At 45.3% G+C, this 16709-nt stretch overlaps 10 protein-coding genes and 3 non-coding genes across 13 annotated transcripts; 6 read left to right on the top strand and 7 right to left on the bottom strand.

Moving 5' to 3' along the window:
* Positions 1-249: 249 nt before the first annotated feature.
* ITR1 (LALA0S02e10418g1_1) lies at positions 250-1977 on the bottom strand (the record flags this gene model as incomplete). Its single annotated transcript, XM_022774030.1, has 1 exon — positions 250-1977. The coding sequence occupies one exon, from the start codon at positions 1975-1977 to the stop codon at positions 250-252; it is 1728 nt and encodes a 575-aa protein (XP_022627497.1).
* A 1735-nt stretch (positions 1978-3712) lies between these two features.
* On the bottom strand, positions 3713-4723 carry SEC20 (LALA0S02e10396g1_1; the record flags this gene model as incomplete). Its single annotated transcript, XM_022774029.1, has 1 exon — positions 3713-4723. One exon carries the CDS (start codon positions 4721-4723, stop codon positions 3713-3715), a length of 1011 nt encoding a protein of 336 aa, XP_022627496.1.
* A 358-nt stretch (positions 4724-5081) lies between these two features.
* Positions 5082-6101, top strand: NDJ1 (LALA0S02e10374g1_1; the record flags this gene model as incomplete). The annotated part of the gene is made up of 1 exon (XM_022774028.1): positions 5082-6101. The coding sequence occupies one exon, from the start codon at positions 5082-5084 to the stop codon at positions 6099-6101; it is 1020 nt and encodes a 339-aa protein (XP_022627495.1).
* Positions 6102-6376: 275 nt separating this feature from the next.
* On the top strand, positions 6377-7699 carry ERG24 (LALA0S02e10352g1_1; the record flags this gene model as incomplete). Its single annotated transcript, XM_022774027.1, has 1 exon — positions 6377-7699. The coding sequence occupies one exon, from the start codon at positions 6377-6379 to the stop codon at positions 7697-7699; it is 1323 nt and encodes a 440-aa protein (XP_022627494.1).
* A 117-nt stretch (positions 7700-7816) lies between these two features.
* HCH1 (LALA0S02e10330g1_1) lies at positions 7817-8263 on the bottom strand (the record flags this gene model as incomplete). The annotated part of the gene is made up of 1 exon (XM_022774026.1): positions 7817-8263. One exon carries the CDS (start codon positions 8261-8263, stop codon positions 7817-7819), a length of 447 nt encoding a protein of 148 aa, XP_022627493.1.
* Positions 8264-8541: 278 nt separating this feature from the next.
* On the bottom strand, positions 8542-9147 carry POP3 (LALA0S02e10308g1_1; the record flags this gene model as incomplete). Its single annotated transcript, XM_022774025.1, has 1 exon — positions 8542-9147. One exon carries the CDS (start codon positions 9145-9147, stop codon positions 8542-8544), a length of 606 nt encoding a protein of 201 aa, XP_022627492.1.
* Positions 9148-11406: 2259 nt separating this feature from the next.
* WSC2 (LALA0S02e10286g1_1) lies at positions 11407-12660 on the top strand (the record flags this gene model as incomplete). Its single annotated transcript, XM_022774024.1, has 1 exon — positions 11407-12660. One exon carries the CDS (start codon positions 11407-11409, stop codon positions 12658-12660), a length of 1254 nt encoding a protein of 417 aa, XP_022627491.1.
* A 217-nt stretch (positions 12661-12877) lies between these two features.
* LALA0_S02e10264r lies at positions 12878-12950 on the bottom strand. The gene has a single exon. It is a non-coding gene; the product is annotated as a tRNA-Thr (tRNA).
* A 161-nt stretch (positions 12951-13111) lies between these two features.
* MRPL10 (LALA0S02e10242g1_1) lies at positions 13112-13987 on the top strand (the record flags this gene model as incomplete). The annotated part of the gene is made up of 1 exon (XM_022774023.1): positions 13112-13987. One exon carries the CDS (start codon positions 13112-13114, stop codon positions 13985-13987), a length of 876 nt encoding a protein of 291 aa, XP_022627490.1.
* Positions 13988-14272: 285 nt separating this feature from the next.
* On the bottom strand, positions 14273-14344 carry LALA0_S02e10220r. Its single transcript has one exon. It is a non-coding gene; the product is annotated as a tRNA-Arg (tRNA).
* A 342-nt stretch (positions 14345-14686) lies between these two features.
* INO4 (LALA0S02e10198g1_1) lies at positions 14687-15118 on the top strand (the record flags this gene model as incomplete). The annotated part of the gene is made up of 2 exons (XM_022774022.1): positions 14687-14909; positions 14982-15118. The coding sequence occupies 2 exons, from the start codon at positions 14687-14689 to the stop codon at positions 15116-15118; spliced, it is 360 nt and encodes a 119-aa protein (XP_022627489.1).
* Positions 15119-15150: 32 nt separating this feature from the next.
* LALA0_S02e10176r lies at positions 15151-15224 on the bottom strand. Its single transcript has one exon. It is a non-coding gene; the product is annotated as a tRNA-Asn (tRNA).
* A 309-nt stretch (positions 15225-15533) lies between these two features.
* On the top strand, positions 15534-16688 carry CSG2 (LALA0S02e10154g1_1; the record flags this gene model as incomplete). Its single annotated transcript, XM_022774020.1, has 1 exon — positions 15534-16688. The coding sequence occupies one exon, from the start codon at positions 15534-15536 to the stop codon at positions 16686-16688; it is 1155 nt and encodes a 384-aa protein (XP_022627488.1).
* Between the last annotated feature and the right edge of the window lie 21 nt (positions 16689-16709).

Below are 16709 nucleotides of genomic sequence, written 5' to 3'. Positions count from 1 at the left end.
TGTAGGTTTCCGTTCTATCACTTTAAATTTCTTTGATCCTGAAAGTTTGTTTAGTTCAGAACTCTAGAAATGTTCACACGTTGATTAACGATTGACGGTTTCCGCCTTCGGTAGCATCTTTTCGTCGCCACATGACGTCCAACGACGGTTTTGTTTGATTGTTCCAGTTACGGAAAATGTGCGCTGTTCTTCGTAAAGGTGGTTTTTGTTATCTTGGATACGTCTTCCATTTGCTCACACAGTGAGCTTTCATTTCTCCATTATTTCATCGGAAGGCTTGGCCTTGTTGTAGCTCTGCAGCTCATTGTCATGCGCCGAGTTTTTAAGATCCGACAACTGCTGTTTGCGCTTCTTGGCCAAACGTTGAGAAGCCTTGATGTTGAAGCCATCCTTCAAGATGGTTTGGACTTCTTCGAGCTCTAGACCCGACAACTCAGGGTAGCAGAAGTAGATGACCAAGAACGAAATAAAGGACAACCCTGCAAAGAATGAAAAAGTTCCCGTCGGTGTGATGTTCTGTAACATGGTCAGGAAACAAGACGCGATGACCAAAGAACCAGCCCAGTTGGTCGCCGTCGCGTAAGATGTACCAACACCACGCACCTCTTGAGGGAAAAGTTCGGATTGTTGCCATGGAACGGTACCGATACCCAAGGCGTAAAATGCGGCATATAGGATGATAGACAGAATAATAATGATGCCCCAGGCGGTAAATCCAGTCTCTTTGATTTCGGCACTGCCGCCGCCGACAAATTTGATATCCATAAAATGAAATGCAATAGCGCACAAAACGAGGGACACGCACATACCCGGCAAGCCAATGAGTAAAATGATTCTACGGCCAAAACGATCAATGGCAAAGAAAGCCACCATGGTGAACAGAAAATTGGTGCCTGCAACCACAATCGATACAGCAGCGGGGTTCTTGAAACCCACAGTTTCAAAGACTGTGCCAGAGAAATACAAGAGCGAATTCCAACCGCAAAATTGCTGAATGCCCTGCATAGCGCAAGCGAGAACCAAGGCTCTGAAATTCGAAGGCACAACGTGGAGTTCCTTAATGGTATTGACGACTCTTGCGGCAACGTTTTTACCGGGTATGACACGGTTCAAAGTGTTGAGCTCGATGATTTTCTGCTGAATTAGCTCGTCTGGAGCATTATTGTAGCTTCTGGCCAACACTTGAGCAGCCTTGTCGAGTTTGCCCTGCATAACGTAGAAACGCGGAGTGTCGGGCAAAAAGCAAAAGCATATAAACTGGATGCAGGTTGGGATCAAAGACAATCCAACTAGAATACGCCATCCGTTGTGGACTTTGTCAAGTCCGGCACCGCAACCGTAGGCGATAAGCTGACCTCCTGTTAGACACAGAGAGTTGATCACAACCAAACGGCCACGAATCATCTTGGGAGCGATTTCACCAATGAAAAGAGGCGAGATCAAAGATCCAATACCAACACCGAACCCCATGATCAAACGGCCAACGGCCATTTGCCAGAACGAGTGGGCTGAAACTTGCAAAACGGCACCCACGACAAACATAATATTGGAAAACATAATGCATGGTTTGCGGCCCCAAATGTCTGCACATGTACCTGCCACTACAGAGCTGATAAGGGCACCAAGCGACGTGGCCGCTGTGATGATTTCTTTGTTGCCGTAAGTGAGTTCCTTGCCGTCCAAATCGGTACCAATCGACACCAAAGCACTTGAAATGTACCCGGTGTCGTAACCGAACATGAACCCTGAGATGGACGCTACAAACGTCAGCACCACGATGAACCACGAAACGCTCTGGTTGAAGGTGATCATCACGGAAGTGTCGTCTTCGTCGTTCACGGGTTTTATCTGGATCCGTGAGAAGGAGTTTGCGTCAGAATCAGGGTCGACCTCGTCAACAACACCGCTAGGCCCATGGCCAGCGCCTGCCTGGCCGTCAAACGGCCCTGCGGACTCCGAGAATTGGTGTTTTGTCATTGAAGATTAGAGCCAATACGGAGGGACGGAGGAGAGATAGTATTCTGAGAGTTGTTTACTGATGATAACTGGATGTTTTTAAATTTTTTTCGTTAAAACAACCCTTCCAATAACCCCACAGCCAAGAAATCAACTACTTTTTTGGTGTGCTTATATACTTCAAAAACTCAACTTTTTCGGGGTTGTTTTGTAATCTTAACAGTTGTCTTTTGTGAGGCCAAAGGTGAGAGCCACGGTCAAGATAAAAATTTTGGGACGCGTGGGAACCGAATTTTCTGTGTATGGATATGGATGGGTGTGAATTTATCGGTTGAACCCAACGAGTCGCGCCTCAAGTGAAATTTTTTTTTTTTTACCAAGTTTTTTTTTAGCCTCGTGCTTGTCGGGTGAGGGTTAGCTCATAGTCTTTTTTTTTACAGGTAGGAATCAAGAAGTTTGAGATAGTGGTGGATGAGGGAGAGAAAGAAGATGGAGGTCCTGAAGTTTTGATGGCTCTTTATATACTTTTCAGATCTGTGTTTAGGGGGCGGTTGGAGAGGGCGGTTGGAGAGCTAAGCGTGGAGTATAAAGTGTTGCTGTGAGTGTGACTGTGACAGTTTCGTGCAAAAGTATATGCGAGTTCGGCGAACGTTCATGTCATTTCGTACGTCATTGTTTAGAATATGGCGCACAAGGTATCATGCAAGTTCGGCGAACTTGCATGACGGAGTGATGCGGGCTTTTGTAAGCTCAAAAGCGCGAGTACTTTGTCCTTGATCGGTACTCGTGGGCTATAGTGACATAAGCGTTGGTTTGTTAACAATAAGTAAAAGGACTGGGACGCTAAGCTGATGGCGGGGCAGGAGGATAAATTAGCACACGTGAGATCTGGACTAGGTGGTAACAAAATTGTTTGTCATAAGGAAGCACGTGACCATCCAGAGGCATAGGTGTGTTGTTCGTCGATATCTTCTTGAGACTCAGCCAAGGTTTCATCTATGTAGTAAAGAAGGTAGAATTGAGGATCAACTGCGCCTTCCTAGTAGTGAGAGTAGAATTGGGGATTGACTTCGTCCAAAGGAGAGAAATTATCACGTGACAGGGATATCTCATATTCGAAACAGTAACCAAGCTACGTGGTTACAAACAATATCAATTCCTGTTGTACTATTTGTTGGATTACGGTTCCTAAGCCCCATAGTGGTTATTGCCAGCTGTTACTTCCCGTGTGGAAACCATACCAACAGAACAATTAATGGTGTACATCGCACGCCGTGTGAAGCGAGCGGTGTGTGGCTCCAGGCCGTCCGTCCGCACGGTTCCGTTGGATTTCCCTTTCCAGTTCAACGGTAACAGTAGCGCACGGTAACAGTAGCGCTATCTCCGGACTACAACAAGATTCACACGCTTCAACTAAATAACACGTCATGAATCCAAGAGCTTTTTTGTCTTTCGGGAAAGAGGTGGTCAACATCTTACGAAGAGTTTGTAGTGTTTCAATGGGTGCTCTCATCACTTGCAAATTGCACAGCCTTAAGACTCTTGGCTATGGTGTAAAATTCACAGCTAACTCCATTATTCAAAAAAGTAGTCTTTTAGGAATACTTGGTAGCCTCCTTTCTTCACTTGCAGATTCCACAGCTCTAAGACTCTTGGCCATGGTGAAAAATGCAGAGCTAACTCCATTATCCGAAAAGTAGTCTTGTAGGAATTGTCGATACACATCTCGTAAATCACCCCGTCTACGCGCCTTCCTTCACAGCTCGTCGCGTATTCTGGAAAATGCATCGTCCACTGCATCACCTACCATCGCCGCCATGGTGTCGGAAGCGCCTTGGGTGGTTTCGATAGCCTTCTGCACGACATCCGTCGCTGTTGCAAGTGTTGCAATCGTGTTGGCAACCGAAATGGGACCAAAACCTACCTCGATCTTTGGGACTGCTCCTGCAAATGTCAGGATCGACCGGAAAAATCGAAACCATAACCACAATGCAAGTTTGACGGGCATCTTGAAAACACGTCTCCAAAGTACCCAACCTATGCATAACGCCAGAAAACTTAGTCCCGAGTATATCTGACGCTTCTCTTGACCCGACGAGTTTTGAATTACTCGCACCACTTTCGAAGAGGTCGTCAGAATCCCAGAAAGAGAATCAAACCTGTCGTTCAATTTATGCAGCGACGCAGTCTGTTCTTGTAGCTCAGAAACGTTGAGTTCGCTTTGAAGCACAGAGCTGCGCAGCATGTGGCTTGTCCGCACCAACGAGGACGTTATTTTGCGATTTGTTGACAGAAGCTTGTGTTTTTTGTTTTCGGGTTCTACAACCGGTACTGTTTCCGCTGCTGTATCGGTTTGTACTTGATGATTATGCCCTGTGACGTCTTGTTCAAACTTTTTGTAGCCCTCTTTCTGCAGGTCCCGAAGATGTGAACGAAACTCGGCTTGGTTCTGCGTCTGTTCTTTTCTGTATCGTTTTTCCAACGCTGTTATCAGATCTATGGCTCTGATAACCTCTGCAATATGTTCAGCGGCGAGCGGCGAAGCCGTAAAGTCTCTCTCTAATTCCATCTTCAGTGCTGATCCCCTACGCCATGATAATCGAAGTCCACGGTGAAGCTGACTTACGCTTACCACCAGTAATCGAATCATGCCTGCATATTCTGATATTAGCCTTGCTGCGTCGCTTGAAAAGGGATTCTCCATCATTTGGGCCTCTAGAATGTGCATCGCAGCACTACAGGCCGTTAACTCACTATCTGGATGCATTATTTGCGATTATTCAACCCTATTTGCATGCTCTGGTCGAGTCATTGTTCTTAGCGCTGTTCATAGGTGGTATATGGCCTAGAGCTAAGTCTATATTGAGAGAAGAATAAGATATTTCGTGTATGGTGATGCTCACTTCCAGTATCACAATATACGGATCTGAGCTGGTAAAAACAATAGCCGCCCAGGTTGGACTTTTCCTTTGTAAACAACCCATCGACGACTGAGACAAAGCAACGTAAAGAGCTGTTCAAACAGCTTTCTGGCTCTTCCTCATACATCTAAACGACTATAGCCATATATACTCTGTGTATCTTCCTTTCCCGTTGCAAACTCCTTGTTTGAGTTCTTCATATAGATGGTAGACGACGCGATAACCTTTATCGGCACTCCAGAAAGATCCCTGGCCATAAGTCGAGGGGAAACTGTTGAATACAACGAAGACACGGTAGTGTCGCTTCCATTGTCTTTGGTCGTTCGCTCCAGTGGTCCTGTTGTGCCTCCATTGCGTTTCAAAAGGACAATCAGGGACGCAAGAATACGACAGAACCATAACCTTTCGTTGCTACTGTGGGTGCTAAACAGCAAACCAAGTGACCTGGATCTAACTTTGGACATTCGTCGCTGTACTGCCCCGTTCCAACTGTTCAAACTGTGCTTTGAGACCAATCACACCTCGAACTACTACGAAACGTGTTTGTCGGTGCGAACGTCAGCGAGCCACACCGTAGGGCTTAAGACCAGAAATGCAGAGTTCGAAGTTTCAGTATTTCCCCAAATCCTTCAAAGTACCCAAATGGATCAGTTCAAAACCGAACAGTTACTCCAACAATACACACAGCAGTTTGCGCGAATCCTAGACGCCTACAAAGACGGCAGTCATTCAAGCAGCGCAACTTATCTTGGTGCCAATCTGTCACGTCTGATACAGTGCTACGTCAACGATACCATATACGACATTGTCTACAAATGGAGACAATGGAACCGGATCCTGGGTCATCATGTGGAATTTGCTCCGTTTTCCCAATTGGTAACCAAATTTTGGGACTCCTACCTAGCGTTCCATGTTGGTGGTTCGCTTTCTGAATTTGAAGCCAAAATGCGCCGCTTTGGAATTTCCGAAGCTGACTCCGGCAAGAGAAGACTGAGGTCCAACCAGTTTAGGAGTCTCGGTCTCAAATATGGAATTTGGATTGATAATATTCAAGGTGTGCTTCTTTTGAGCAATGTGATCAGCACGGAATCGATGGATGCGATTCCGAGTCTAACTTTGGACCTTACGGTCGCCAGCTGTGACGAAAGTGTCAAAAAATTGTTGCTTTTCATCAACTGTTGCTTGATTGAATGCGTAAATCAAGAGATGTCAAAAAGAGCATGAAATGAGGCACAATGCGATCAATGATCAAGTGCCCTACTTCTACTGTTCCTTCCCGCATTGCTACAGACCCTTTTTTCCGCATTAAATCCATGCATCATGGCCTAGGGTTATTTTTGAAAATTAAACGAGCAGCGCTGATATGATGGCATATAAATTAAAAGCACACCGTTTTGCAGTCGGCAAGGTCAGACTAGGAAGGAGCTTTGGTATAACAGGAATTATTCAAGTTTTTGCAATCTTGGCTATCAGTTTACACATTCTAGGATTAATTCAGCATGTCAAAAGAAGTTGGGCCCTTAAATCCCAGGACTACGAGCTACGAGTTCAATGGAATAACCGGAGTCCTGGGCATCGCCCTTGGTCTCCCTCTACTATCGATTGTGCTCAATCAAATGATTCGTCCCGATTACTACATTGAGGGCGCATTTTCCAATTTTGATATTGCTGAGCTCTGGAATCACATCAAGCCATTGAAGTGGTACTTGACAAATCGTGAGTTATGGACTTACTATTTGACCTGGTTTGGAGTACTGGCAATTTTTGATGTAACATTGCCAGGGCGTACGATGGAAGGGGTCGAACTTAGGGATGGCACTAAACTGCGGTACAAGATCAATGGGGTAGCCCTTACAACCACTTTGGCTGCGGTTCTAGCGATCAGATGGCATTTGACTAAGGGTGAAATGCCGGAATTGCAGTATCTGTACGACAATCAAACCGATATCTGCATTATCACCATTATTTTTGGGTTCATCATGTCTTTTTTCTTGTATGCTTTTAGCTTTTTTCCATTACTCAAAGCAAACGGCCGCGGTACGAAAGAGCATATTTTATCTGTGAGCGGTAATACTGGAAATCCTGTTTACGATTGGTTCATCGGCCGCGAACTAAACCCTCGGATAGGTCCTTTTGATCTCAAACTATTTTGCGAACTGCGTCCAGGGCTGCTGTTGTGGTTTTTGAATAACGTGGCCTGTTTGCACCACCACTACCTACAAACCGGCGAAGTGAACAATGCAATTTTGTTTGTCACTTTGGCACAGGGCTTTTACGTTTTCGATGGCGTCCTAAATGAGGAAGGCTGTCTAACTATGATGGATATCACTACCGATGGCTTTGGCTACATGCTTGCTTTTGGAGATTTGACCTTAGTGCCCTTCACCTACGCTTTGCAGGCACGTTATTTGACCGTTTCGCCCATAGTTTTGACGGGCCCATATTTGAGTTTTCTAGTGGCATTGATGGCCCTCGGGTACTATATCTTCCATTCTTCCAACAATCAAAAGTCACACTTCCGCCAGGGCAAACTTCCACACTTGAAGAGTATCGACACGAAACGTGGTACCAAGCTATTGTGTGACGGTTGGTGGGGGATGTCCCAGCACATGAATTATTTTGGAGATTGGTTGATTTCACTCAGCTGGTGTCTTGCCACTGGTTTCCAGACACCCTTGACGTACTACTACTCGTTGTATTTCGCTGCCCTGCTGATCCATCGCCAGAAGAGAGATGAGCATTTGTGTAAGGTGAAATACGGCGATGACTGGAAAAAGTATGAGACTGCTGTGCCCTACAAGATTGTACCGTTCATCTATTAAGGGCGTTGTTGCTCTTAGCGCTACGCTGTACTTTTATGTATATCTATTCTTATAACGCTTGTACATCTGTTGCATCCTGGATCGCTATGGAAGATGCACTAACAAAAGAAAATCCCCTCACGACTGTTGTACATCCTGAGAATGTTGCTCAATAAGGTCTGCTTGATATTTGCAAAGTGCAGCACGGAGACTTGGGAGCAGCTGTTCCGTGATCAGCCCATAGTGTTCTCCAAAACCCTCTGGTCGAATTTCGAAATCCGTTTCGTCGTGCACAAGTTCGGGAACCAGAATTTTGCCTTCACAAACTACTGTTTCCGCTTCCGTTTCGAGCACCTGAGATACGAACTGGACGTTGAGATCAAAGTAGCAGATTACCTTGCCCTTGCGTTGGGAAACGTGTGAATCGCCTGTCAACGATTCCAGTTTCACGAGCCGCACCGTGTACGATCCATTGGGTGCAACCACGGATGAAATGCTTGCAGGCAAGTTCTGTAGGTAGGATTCAGTCCATGGAAGTGTATTTTTGTCAACCCAGTGCCAGTTATTAGGATTGAGAACGACCATATTATGCTATAGGAGAGGAAGTAGACAGACAGCACAAGGACGAGACAACACGGTTGCCAGCAAACGATCTACTGTAAGAAGGGATAATAGACTCTAATAAATGAGTCTTGGAATTGACTTGCCGTTCGAATTTGGAGGCGAGCTAGTATGGTAGTTCTTTCTAGAAACTGCCGATGAGCTCTGAATCTGAAAAAAAAAAATATTTCAAAAATTGGGAAAAACTCACAAATTAGGAGCAATTGGCGGGAATCGAAGAGAATAAGACGCTGCCTCTCGATCTATTTGGAAGATTTGGCTGATTTGGAATTCAAAGAAACCTCTGAAGCTATCACAGCTATACGTGATTCATTGAATTTGAGCCATGGTTGCGGGGTCACGTGACCCACCCTCTTAACCACTTGGGAAGCGAACTGTATGTCAAAATTTGAGTTTTCAACCACTAATAGCATCCCATCGTGATACTGATTCGCCGGACAGCATTCATCCAGATGTGAGATGAATCCACGCGGCAGTGGTACCAACACCACTTCGTATCGCGATACACGGGCCAATATTGGAATTTGGGCTAATAAAACCGAAGGTATAGAATCACGGTTGCACACGAATAAGAAGACCCGAGATGGGGGAGAAGCGACGAGATCGTCCTTAGACGGTGATCCTTGTAAGAACTTTACCACATCGTTGAATCCAAACCGTACATCTAAAGAATCTGGTGCTTGTTGTAGAACAGTGGTCACGTGACTCCGCACCAATTCTGCGATCAATGATTGTTCCTGAACATAAGGCCAATTGTGAGCTTCATCTGTGTAAGGGTTATCGAGAATCGGTTTGTAGACTTGTTTCTTGATCGCTGATTTGCGCTGTAGTTGTTTGAGAGAACTCATGCTCGGTGTTCTCAGTGATTTGAACAAGATATTAGTGCGCGATGAGCTAGCTGTAAGTCTTGAATAACCAATTTCTTCGTGTATAGTGATGTAGAGCGAGAAAAGCAGTAGAGAATCAAGCCTTGTAAGAACGGTTTCATTGTTGCGTTATTTGTACATTTTTTGGCGTGTGTGCGAAGTTATGTGGATGAGTGGTTTGGTGCCGCTCGCGGGTTGTGGTGAGGCAGGGGTAACTTTATACGTTTTTCGAGAATTTACACCTGAGTCTTTGAAATCACAGCAGTGGTTACGGTATTGAGTGTGGCAGTTTGATACGTCTGAAGGAAAATAAAATTGCGTCTCAAGTGGTTCAGAAATAGAGATAGGTATCAATGTCACTATTTACCATCCCCAACCGTTGGACAGCTACACCTGTCGTAAATGGAGTTCATTTCACCGAAGGAAAGGGTAGAAGATTTTGAAAGCTCACTGAGAAGTCTATTTGCTGCGATTGCTGTCAATTTTCAGTCTATGTAAATAGCTGGCGTCAGATACATTTCTAGGTGTTCTGAGATCACGTGCCTGTGTAATAACGTCAGAATAGATGGTACCGTGAGCTGCTGTTGGTTTCTCTTGTACAAGCGGGACAAAAACGATAAGGTATCGAGGTTGTGTGCCATTTTTACCGAGAATATGGAATGTCAGGTACTTCAACTGTTTGTACTCATGTTGAGACTGTTTTGGGGGAGTGCACGATTAATGTCCACAACGGTGTGCTATCCATTATTGTGAGATGTAAAATGCTATTTTCTTGATTTGGAGTTATCTTGACTTGATGAGCTTGTAAACAGGATAGAACGTCCCTTCTTATACAAATTCTTGGAAATTCTCGGTCGCGGGTGTAAAAATTCAAGGATTCCGGTTTCTAATAGCGGGAATAGGCTAATTCATGAGCCATACTATTGAACTTAAGTGTTATTTCTCGGTGCAATCAATGCCGTTCCATTTAGACCAGTAGTAGTTCTAGATTCTCTGAGCAACTTGTTGATTCTGAAGCTGTCGTCACGTCACGTGAGTGTAATCACTTCATCATACTTCTGACGCTAGACAGACAGAGGTTCCTAAAGTAGTTCAACCCATTACAGTAAGTTGAAGACTGTTGTTTTATTGAGTTTGGAGTTACTTCTCCGTGATGAGCTTGAAAACTGGATAAAAAGTCCCTTCTTGTACAATTCTGAGAGATGTTCCGTCGTTTGTCGGGGGCAAACATTTTCAGGCGATCCGAGTGCAATCACGTCAACTGGCTAGTGTATAAATAATCCAATGATTCAAAAGTGGCACCACTCGGTATAATTGATGTCATTTTCGTTAGATCAGTGTTTGGTTTTAGATCTTTTGATGCTGTCGTTGTGTCACGTGTGTGTTTTTGTCATGGAGCTGACGCTAGACGGACAAAAGTATCAACAACAAGTTGGTCTCACACCAAATGTGAGGCACCTTCTCCTGAAGAGACTAGTTCTTGGGACCTTTCATAGCCGTATCAGACGTCTGTTTTAGTTCATTTTCTATATCACTTTCTCCCGCATTGACGCTGGCGCCGTCGCGTGACCTACTCTCATTTCCCATTACTCTAAAAACTTCAACATCCGTGTCAGTTTCTATCAAGATCGCTGCGTATTTCTCTCGTGCTCATATGTCATTTGACCCTACTAATTCACATTCATTCGTCTCACCAACATTTACAAGCCTGCTTCTTAATGTGGAATTTCTTCTCCTAATGATTAAAAAACCAGACAAAGAAGAATCCTGACCGAAAGCGAAGCACTGACCAATTCAGAGATTTCTTTGTATCTGAATATGAATTCGCTTCTCCCCCCTGCGCTTCCCCCGCCCCTCCCACTTCTCAACTACTCACAAACCCATGAGTAACTTACTCACTGCGACTCAGCCGTTCAAAACGACTCTTCTTCCAAAAAAAGTGTCTAGAACAAATTTCCCGAAAAACCACGATTTTTCGTAGCATAAACAAAATATGCGGTGAACAATTAAAGTTTCATAACATGTATAACTAAGTATTTAAATTTGAAGGTTTTAGTAGAAACACTTTCTTTCAACTTTGATCGACGAAGTCCGGCTTTTGAACAGCATTTTAGGGCGTTCTAAGTGTTGTGGTGGTATTCACAACTACAAGAGGAGTGGGTAGGTTTTTTAAGGGCCCGAAAACCGTATATTCTTAGCCCTCTTGAATCAGAACAAGTGACAACAAAAAATCTGGGCAATATGTTGACGTTCGGACTTAAAAAAGGGCTGTTCTGGCTTGTGGGAGGCCTTCTCGTGTCTCTGGTGCGTGCTGACACGACATATTCCGAAGTTGGATGCTACAAACAATCAGATTTGGGGTCCGGTCTCAGCTCCAAGGGCTCATATACATACCAAAGCGTTTCGTACTGTCAGAACCAATGCAGCGGATCAGACGTCGTGGCGCTTCTGGGAGGCGATACGTGCTATTGTGGGTCTTCTGCGTCCATTTTGGCGTCGGTTTCGGCCGCTGGTTCCGGCCAATGCAGCACAAAGTGTGTCGGATGGCCTTACGACACATGCGGTGGAAGTGGGTATTTCCAAGTATATTTGAAATCCGGCGTTTCAATACCGAGCGCCAGCTCCAGTTCCGGTGGCTCCAGCTCCAGCGGGTCCAGTAGTAGTGGTGCAAGCAGTTCCACGAGTGCAGGTTCCAGCTCTTCAAGCGCACCGTCTTCGTCTTCGTTTTCGTCGTCGTCTTCTTCGCCTTCGTCTTCTTCGTCGTCATCTTCATCATCTTCGTCCCAGTCGTCCAGCTCCAGCTCCAGTTCCAGCTCCAGCTCCTCGTCTACGCAAAGTTCTTCCAGCACGAGTTCCACCTCGAGTGGTAGTTCGTCCCCAAGCAGTGGGTCCAGCCAAACTTCCGGATCCAGTTCCAGTTCTGGGTCTTCCTCGTCGTCGAACTCTCCAACGACCATGATAACGTCGGCTATCACAGTGGCCACTCTTCCAAACAGTAGTCGATCAACAATGTATGTGACCCAGACTACGGTAATGAGCGCAACAGGATCTTCGGGACAGACCAATTCCGGTACTGTAAAATCTAACAACAACAAGAAAAAGTCACTTTCAGGTGGTGCAATCGCCGGCGTGGTTATCGGTTGCATTTGCGGTGCATTCCTGGTGGCTGCATTGGTCTTCTTTCTATACTGGCGTCACCGGAAACAGCAACAAATGGATTTGGAGGAAACAAAACAACATCAGCCCTACTCTTTCGGCGACAGTGGCTTGCCGGCAATGGCTGCTGCTGCGCAGCGCAATGCTTCTTTGCGCCGTTCGTCCTCAGAAGGTGAAAAATCTATGAACAATGATTACTCTGGTCAAACGCCCGGTTTCGACGATAGTTTTGGCCGCGTCAGACTCAGTGACGGCTCACTACCAGATGTTACGCAAGAGCACGGGCCTCTACGAATAGTCAATCCTGACGAGCTTGATTACAGAAATGGGAACCATTAACCTTTCTGACGAAACTTGAAAAAAGCGCATTAATCCATGATTCTAGAATCAGCAGGTAAAAACTTAACATATATTTTAGACAGCATATAAACTAAGAACAAATCGGTTCAACTCAATTTCACGAAATGACCTTTACTGTCGACATCTTCACCATGTTAGCATAGTGTGTCATATCGCAGTATCAAGTGTAAACTGAAAAAAAATTTATAAAAATATATGCTTCCAACCAGATTTGAACTGATGATCTCCACATTACTAGTGTGGCGCCTTACCAACTTGGCCATAGAAGCTTGTTATTGGAAACCGATGAAAAATTAGCGTTAATAACAGACAGTAAGAAGCACGAGCAATTATGAACCAAATTTTTTGACGTCCATATATGATCTTAAAGATGAGTTCAGATGTCTTCAACTAGCGTAACTTATAGTTGTATCCTTTAGATAAGCCCAAGATGCTCTTGACTCGTGCCTTAACCTTACTCAAGGGATCTCATCAGGGTCTAGAACATTTGTGGAGTGTTCAATGTCGATCCATATCGATTTTGTCGCAATTACAGCCGTCAGAAGGCTCTACCAAAACGTACAAAAGAGTGGGTCGTGGTCCTTCTTCAGGCAAAGGTAAGACGTCTGCTAGGGGTCAAAAGGGTCAAAAGGCCCGTGGAAAAGTGAAGTCGTGGTTTGAAGGTGGTCAAACGCCCATTTATAAGCTTTTCCCAAAAATTGGGTTCACCAATGTCACATCTTTGGAGCTGAACGAACTCAACTTGGATCGTGTAATGTGGTTTCATCGTAAGGGTCGTTTAAATTTGAAGCCCAACGAGTTGCTCGATATGAAGAAAATGAAGGATCTCGGACTTGTCACCGGCTCTATCAAAGATGGTGTCAAGCTGTTGGGCGACGGGAAAGAGTATTTCAATCTTCCGTTGAAGATAGAGGCCACACGGGCGTCCAAAGGTGCTATTAAAGCTCTGGAGCGTGCAGGAGGAGAGTTTACGGCCAGATACTACAACAAACTGGGGTTGAAGGCGCATTTGAGTCCACGTTGGTTTTTGGAAAAATATGGACGTATCCCACTACAGGCCAGACCTGTCAAAAGAAAAGATATTGACTATTACAGTAATCCACTCAAGCGTGGGTATCTGATCAAAGAAAATGACCCTCTTTTGCAGCAGATTCAAGAAGCCAGAGCCGGTGGTCATCAGACCTTGGCTCGTAAGGCCGCGAAAAAGACCGCTTTGGAGTTGCAGCTAGAAAATTCTGAAAGCGAAGCCGCCCATAGCACTCAATCCGTTCAGTCACAGATTATAACCGTGGAAAATCTGCGGTAAGCCCCAGCACGCAGCTATGGGGGCCTTATTGAAGCTCATGTATATATCAAATTAACAGTACCAAGAAGCAACAATCATTCTAGACGAAAATGAACTGTATCGTGAGTAACCATCACGTAGCATGTGCGTGTGTTAAAATATCTCCAGGATCCAGCATGTTTCTTCTACTTCTGGAACCAGTCTTCTTAAACTGTAATTTAGGCCCTCTTTCATATGATATTCTGGTTCCATTGTGAAAAGCAGCAAAGGCACGTGATCTGTACAATAATTTTTTTCAAAAAAAAACACTCACGGTGGGGGTCGAACCCACAATCTTCTGATTAGAAGTCAGACGCGTTGCCATTACGCCACGCAAGCTTATTTGAAATTCACTAAATCCAGCAAAAACCATACAGCAGGTACAAAGCCATGTGACTAATCACAAGCGATAACGCTTCACTTCTTTAGGGGCTATATTCTGAGAGGAGAAAGACGCACTACGCGATTACCATGTCTCTCGAGGAGATATACTCATTCGAATGCGCTATTCTCTTCCTACAAACTCTCCAGTTCGATCTTCAGCATTAATTTTATCAATCTTTCATTAACATGTGAAAAAAAATTGATGTAGCGATCTCGATCGTACTCGACTCGATACCCACAGTAAGCACGCGCGTTAGCAAGTACCTGGTCCCCACATACCACATATTGGCTTCATCAATGACCCTTGACACAATCTTTGACATTTCCCCTGAAAATTCCGGAAAACGAAAGCAAGGTCAACGCGGGAGCTCCCTTTCAGAGGACCAAAAACGTCAAAATCATGTTTCCTCCGAGCAAAGGCGGCGCCAGGCTATGCGAGAAACTTACGACACATTGGTAGAGATGGTTCCCGATTTATCTTCAAAGCAGCGACGTTCAGAGATGCAGATCTATGCAAGAAGTATGTTTTCCGAGCACTTTCAAACGAAACTTCAGAACTAGTCGATTACTAACTGTGGCCGTGGTAAAATAGGCTATAATTACCTCGTATGGCTATATGAGCGCAATCGAATTCTGCGAGAACAGCTCCAAGTGGCCTCCGGTTCTGAACCCAATGACAGTCTTAGGTTCGAGCTTCCCCAGCCTATTAGAGATAACCTCGAGAAGTGAAAAAAAAGATGAGCAGGAAAAATTATTATTGACGACCTCGGTGAGGATCGAACTCACGATCTTGCGATTAACAGTCGCACGCCTTCACCAGCTTGGCCACGAAGTCATACAATTTTTCGTGGTTGACGTTCGCGGTAATTACCATTCATACCCACATTTGACGGTCACATGACTAACGACATGTGTCAGCGGCGGCTATGCAGATCTTATGCAAGATTGCGTAAGCAGAAGTCTCGAGGATTTTTATACGAGAGTTGTAAACGAGCAACAAACCATACCATTTAAACTTAAACCTGCACCAAGCCACGGTCTATGCGTATAAAAACCTACTTGTTCACCAAATCTCGCGTGGTATTAACAACTACGGTGCCGTTTGTCAAACAAACTCCCTCAATAGCACTTCGTCACCATCGTCATGCGAGCTGGACTTTGGCTCGTGGCCGTGCTTGGCTACGTTGTACAGACAAAGACGCTCTCACACGTCTACAACGTTTCATACGAGACGCAACAACAAAGGCCGACACAACAGGACGTTCTTTACTTGCTGTTTGTACATCTATCATCGTGGATACTTGTGGCACCGCTCACCCAGCTGTGTTCTCGAGTGAAAGACCGCTTGGAGGGCAGGAGTGGGTCCTGGGCTTTCAGTGCTGTAGCGGTAGGTGCAGAGCTTCTGGGGGCCGACAATGACGGCCGTTCGAGGCCGAATCGCACTTTGGCCTCACATTTCCGGCAATTGGTCCAAATCACTACCCTCTCATTACTGCTGGTGATTGCAGGATACACGTTTTTCGTGGCCTTGGGGCTGTCACCGGCCGTCGACGTCGCCATCATGCACGGCACTTCCATGTTTGAAATCGTGTCCTTGCTGCTGGTAGTGATGGGACTGGCACCTGGCAAAAAGCTCGGGCGCAGTTTTGCGTTTATGCTTATAGTTCTGACCGGTATTTTCATTGTCTCCTACACGAAGGGCACTTGCGACCTCCTTGCTGGAAAATTGTCGGTGAACGAAGCCACGGGCGAGTTAGACGATCCTTTTCTGTTTGACAGACTCAAAGGAGCTTTGACGTGTGGGTTGGGAGCCCTCACAATTGGCCCATTCTTTGTTCTGTGGAACAAATGGAGTGCAGCTTCTCCAAATGAGTCTACCACCTCAATTCGGCCTTTTCTGACGCATGCAGAAAGATCTTGCATCTCCAACATCGAAATTAGCCAGCTTGGAATTGCCAACTTGCTTATAGTGGGCCCAATGCTTTTTCTAGCCAGTGCTGGACGTCCCTTTGCTCAAAATAGTACTTTGTCGAGTTCCGCTTTTATGCTTCTGTCTGTCTTTGCTGGTCACCTCCCCATGATTTGGGCAATGGTTCACTTGTCAGATCGAGTCTCATTGCAGTTCACCTCCACATGCTTCGTTGGTTTCATTGTATTTACAGCTTTGGCCGACTGTATCTTCGACAGCGCCCATGTGGTTGTTACAAGGTGGGAAGTTATAGGATACTTGCTGATCAGCGTAGCAGGACTACTACTGGGTCGCCACCACTTGGCAAAGGCTTATTCTCGAGACGCATAATTCATAAGTAACGATTGGTCA

This window comes from Lachancea lanzarotensis, scaffold LALA0S02, assembly GCF_000938715.1.
Source record: "Lachancea lanzarotensis genome assembly LALA0, scaffold LALA0S02, whole genome shotgun sequence".
NCBI lineage: Eukaryota > Fungi > Ascomycota > Saccharomycetes > Saccharomycetales > Saccharomycetaceae > Lachancea > Lachancea lanzarotensis.
The sequence above is the reverse complement of the archived record's forward strand: the minus strand, read 5'-3'. Positions and strand labels throughout refer to the sequence as shown.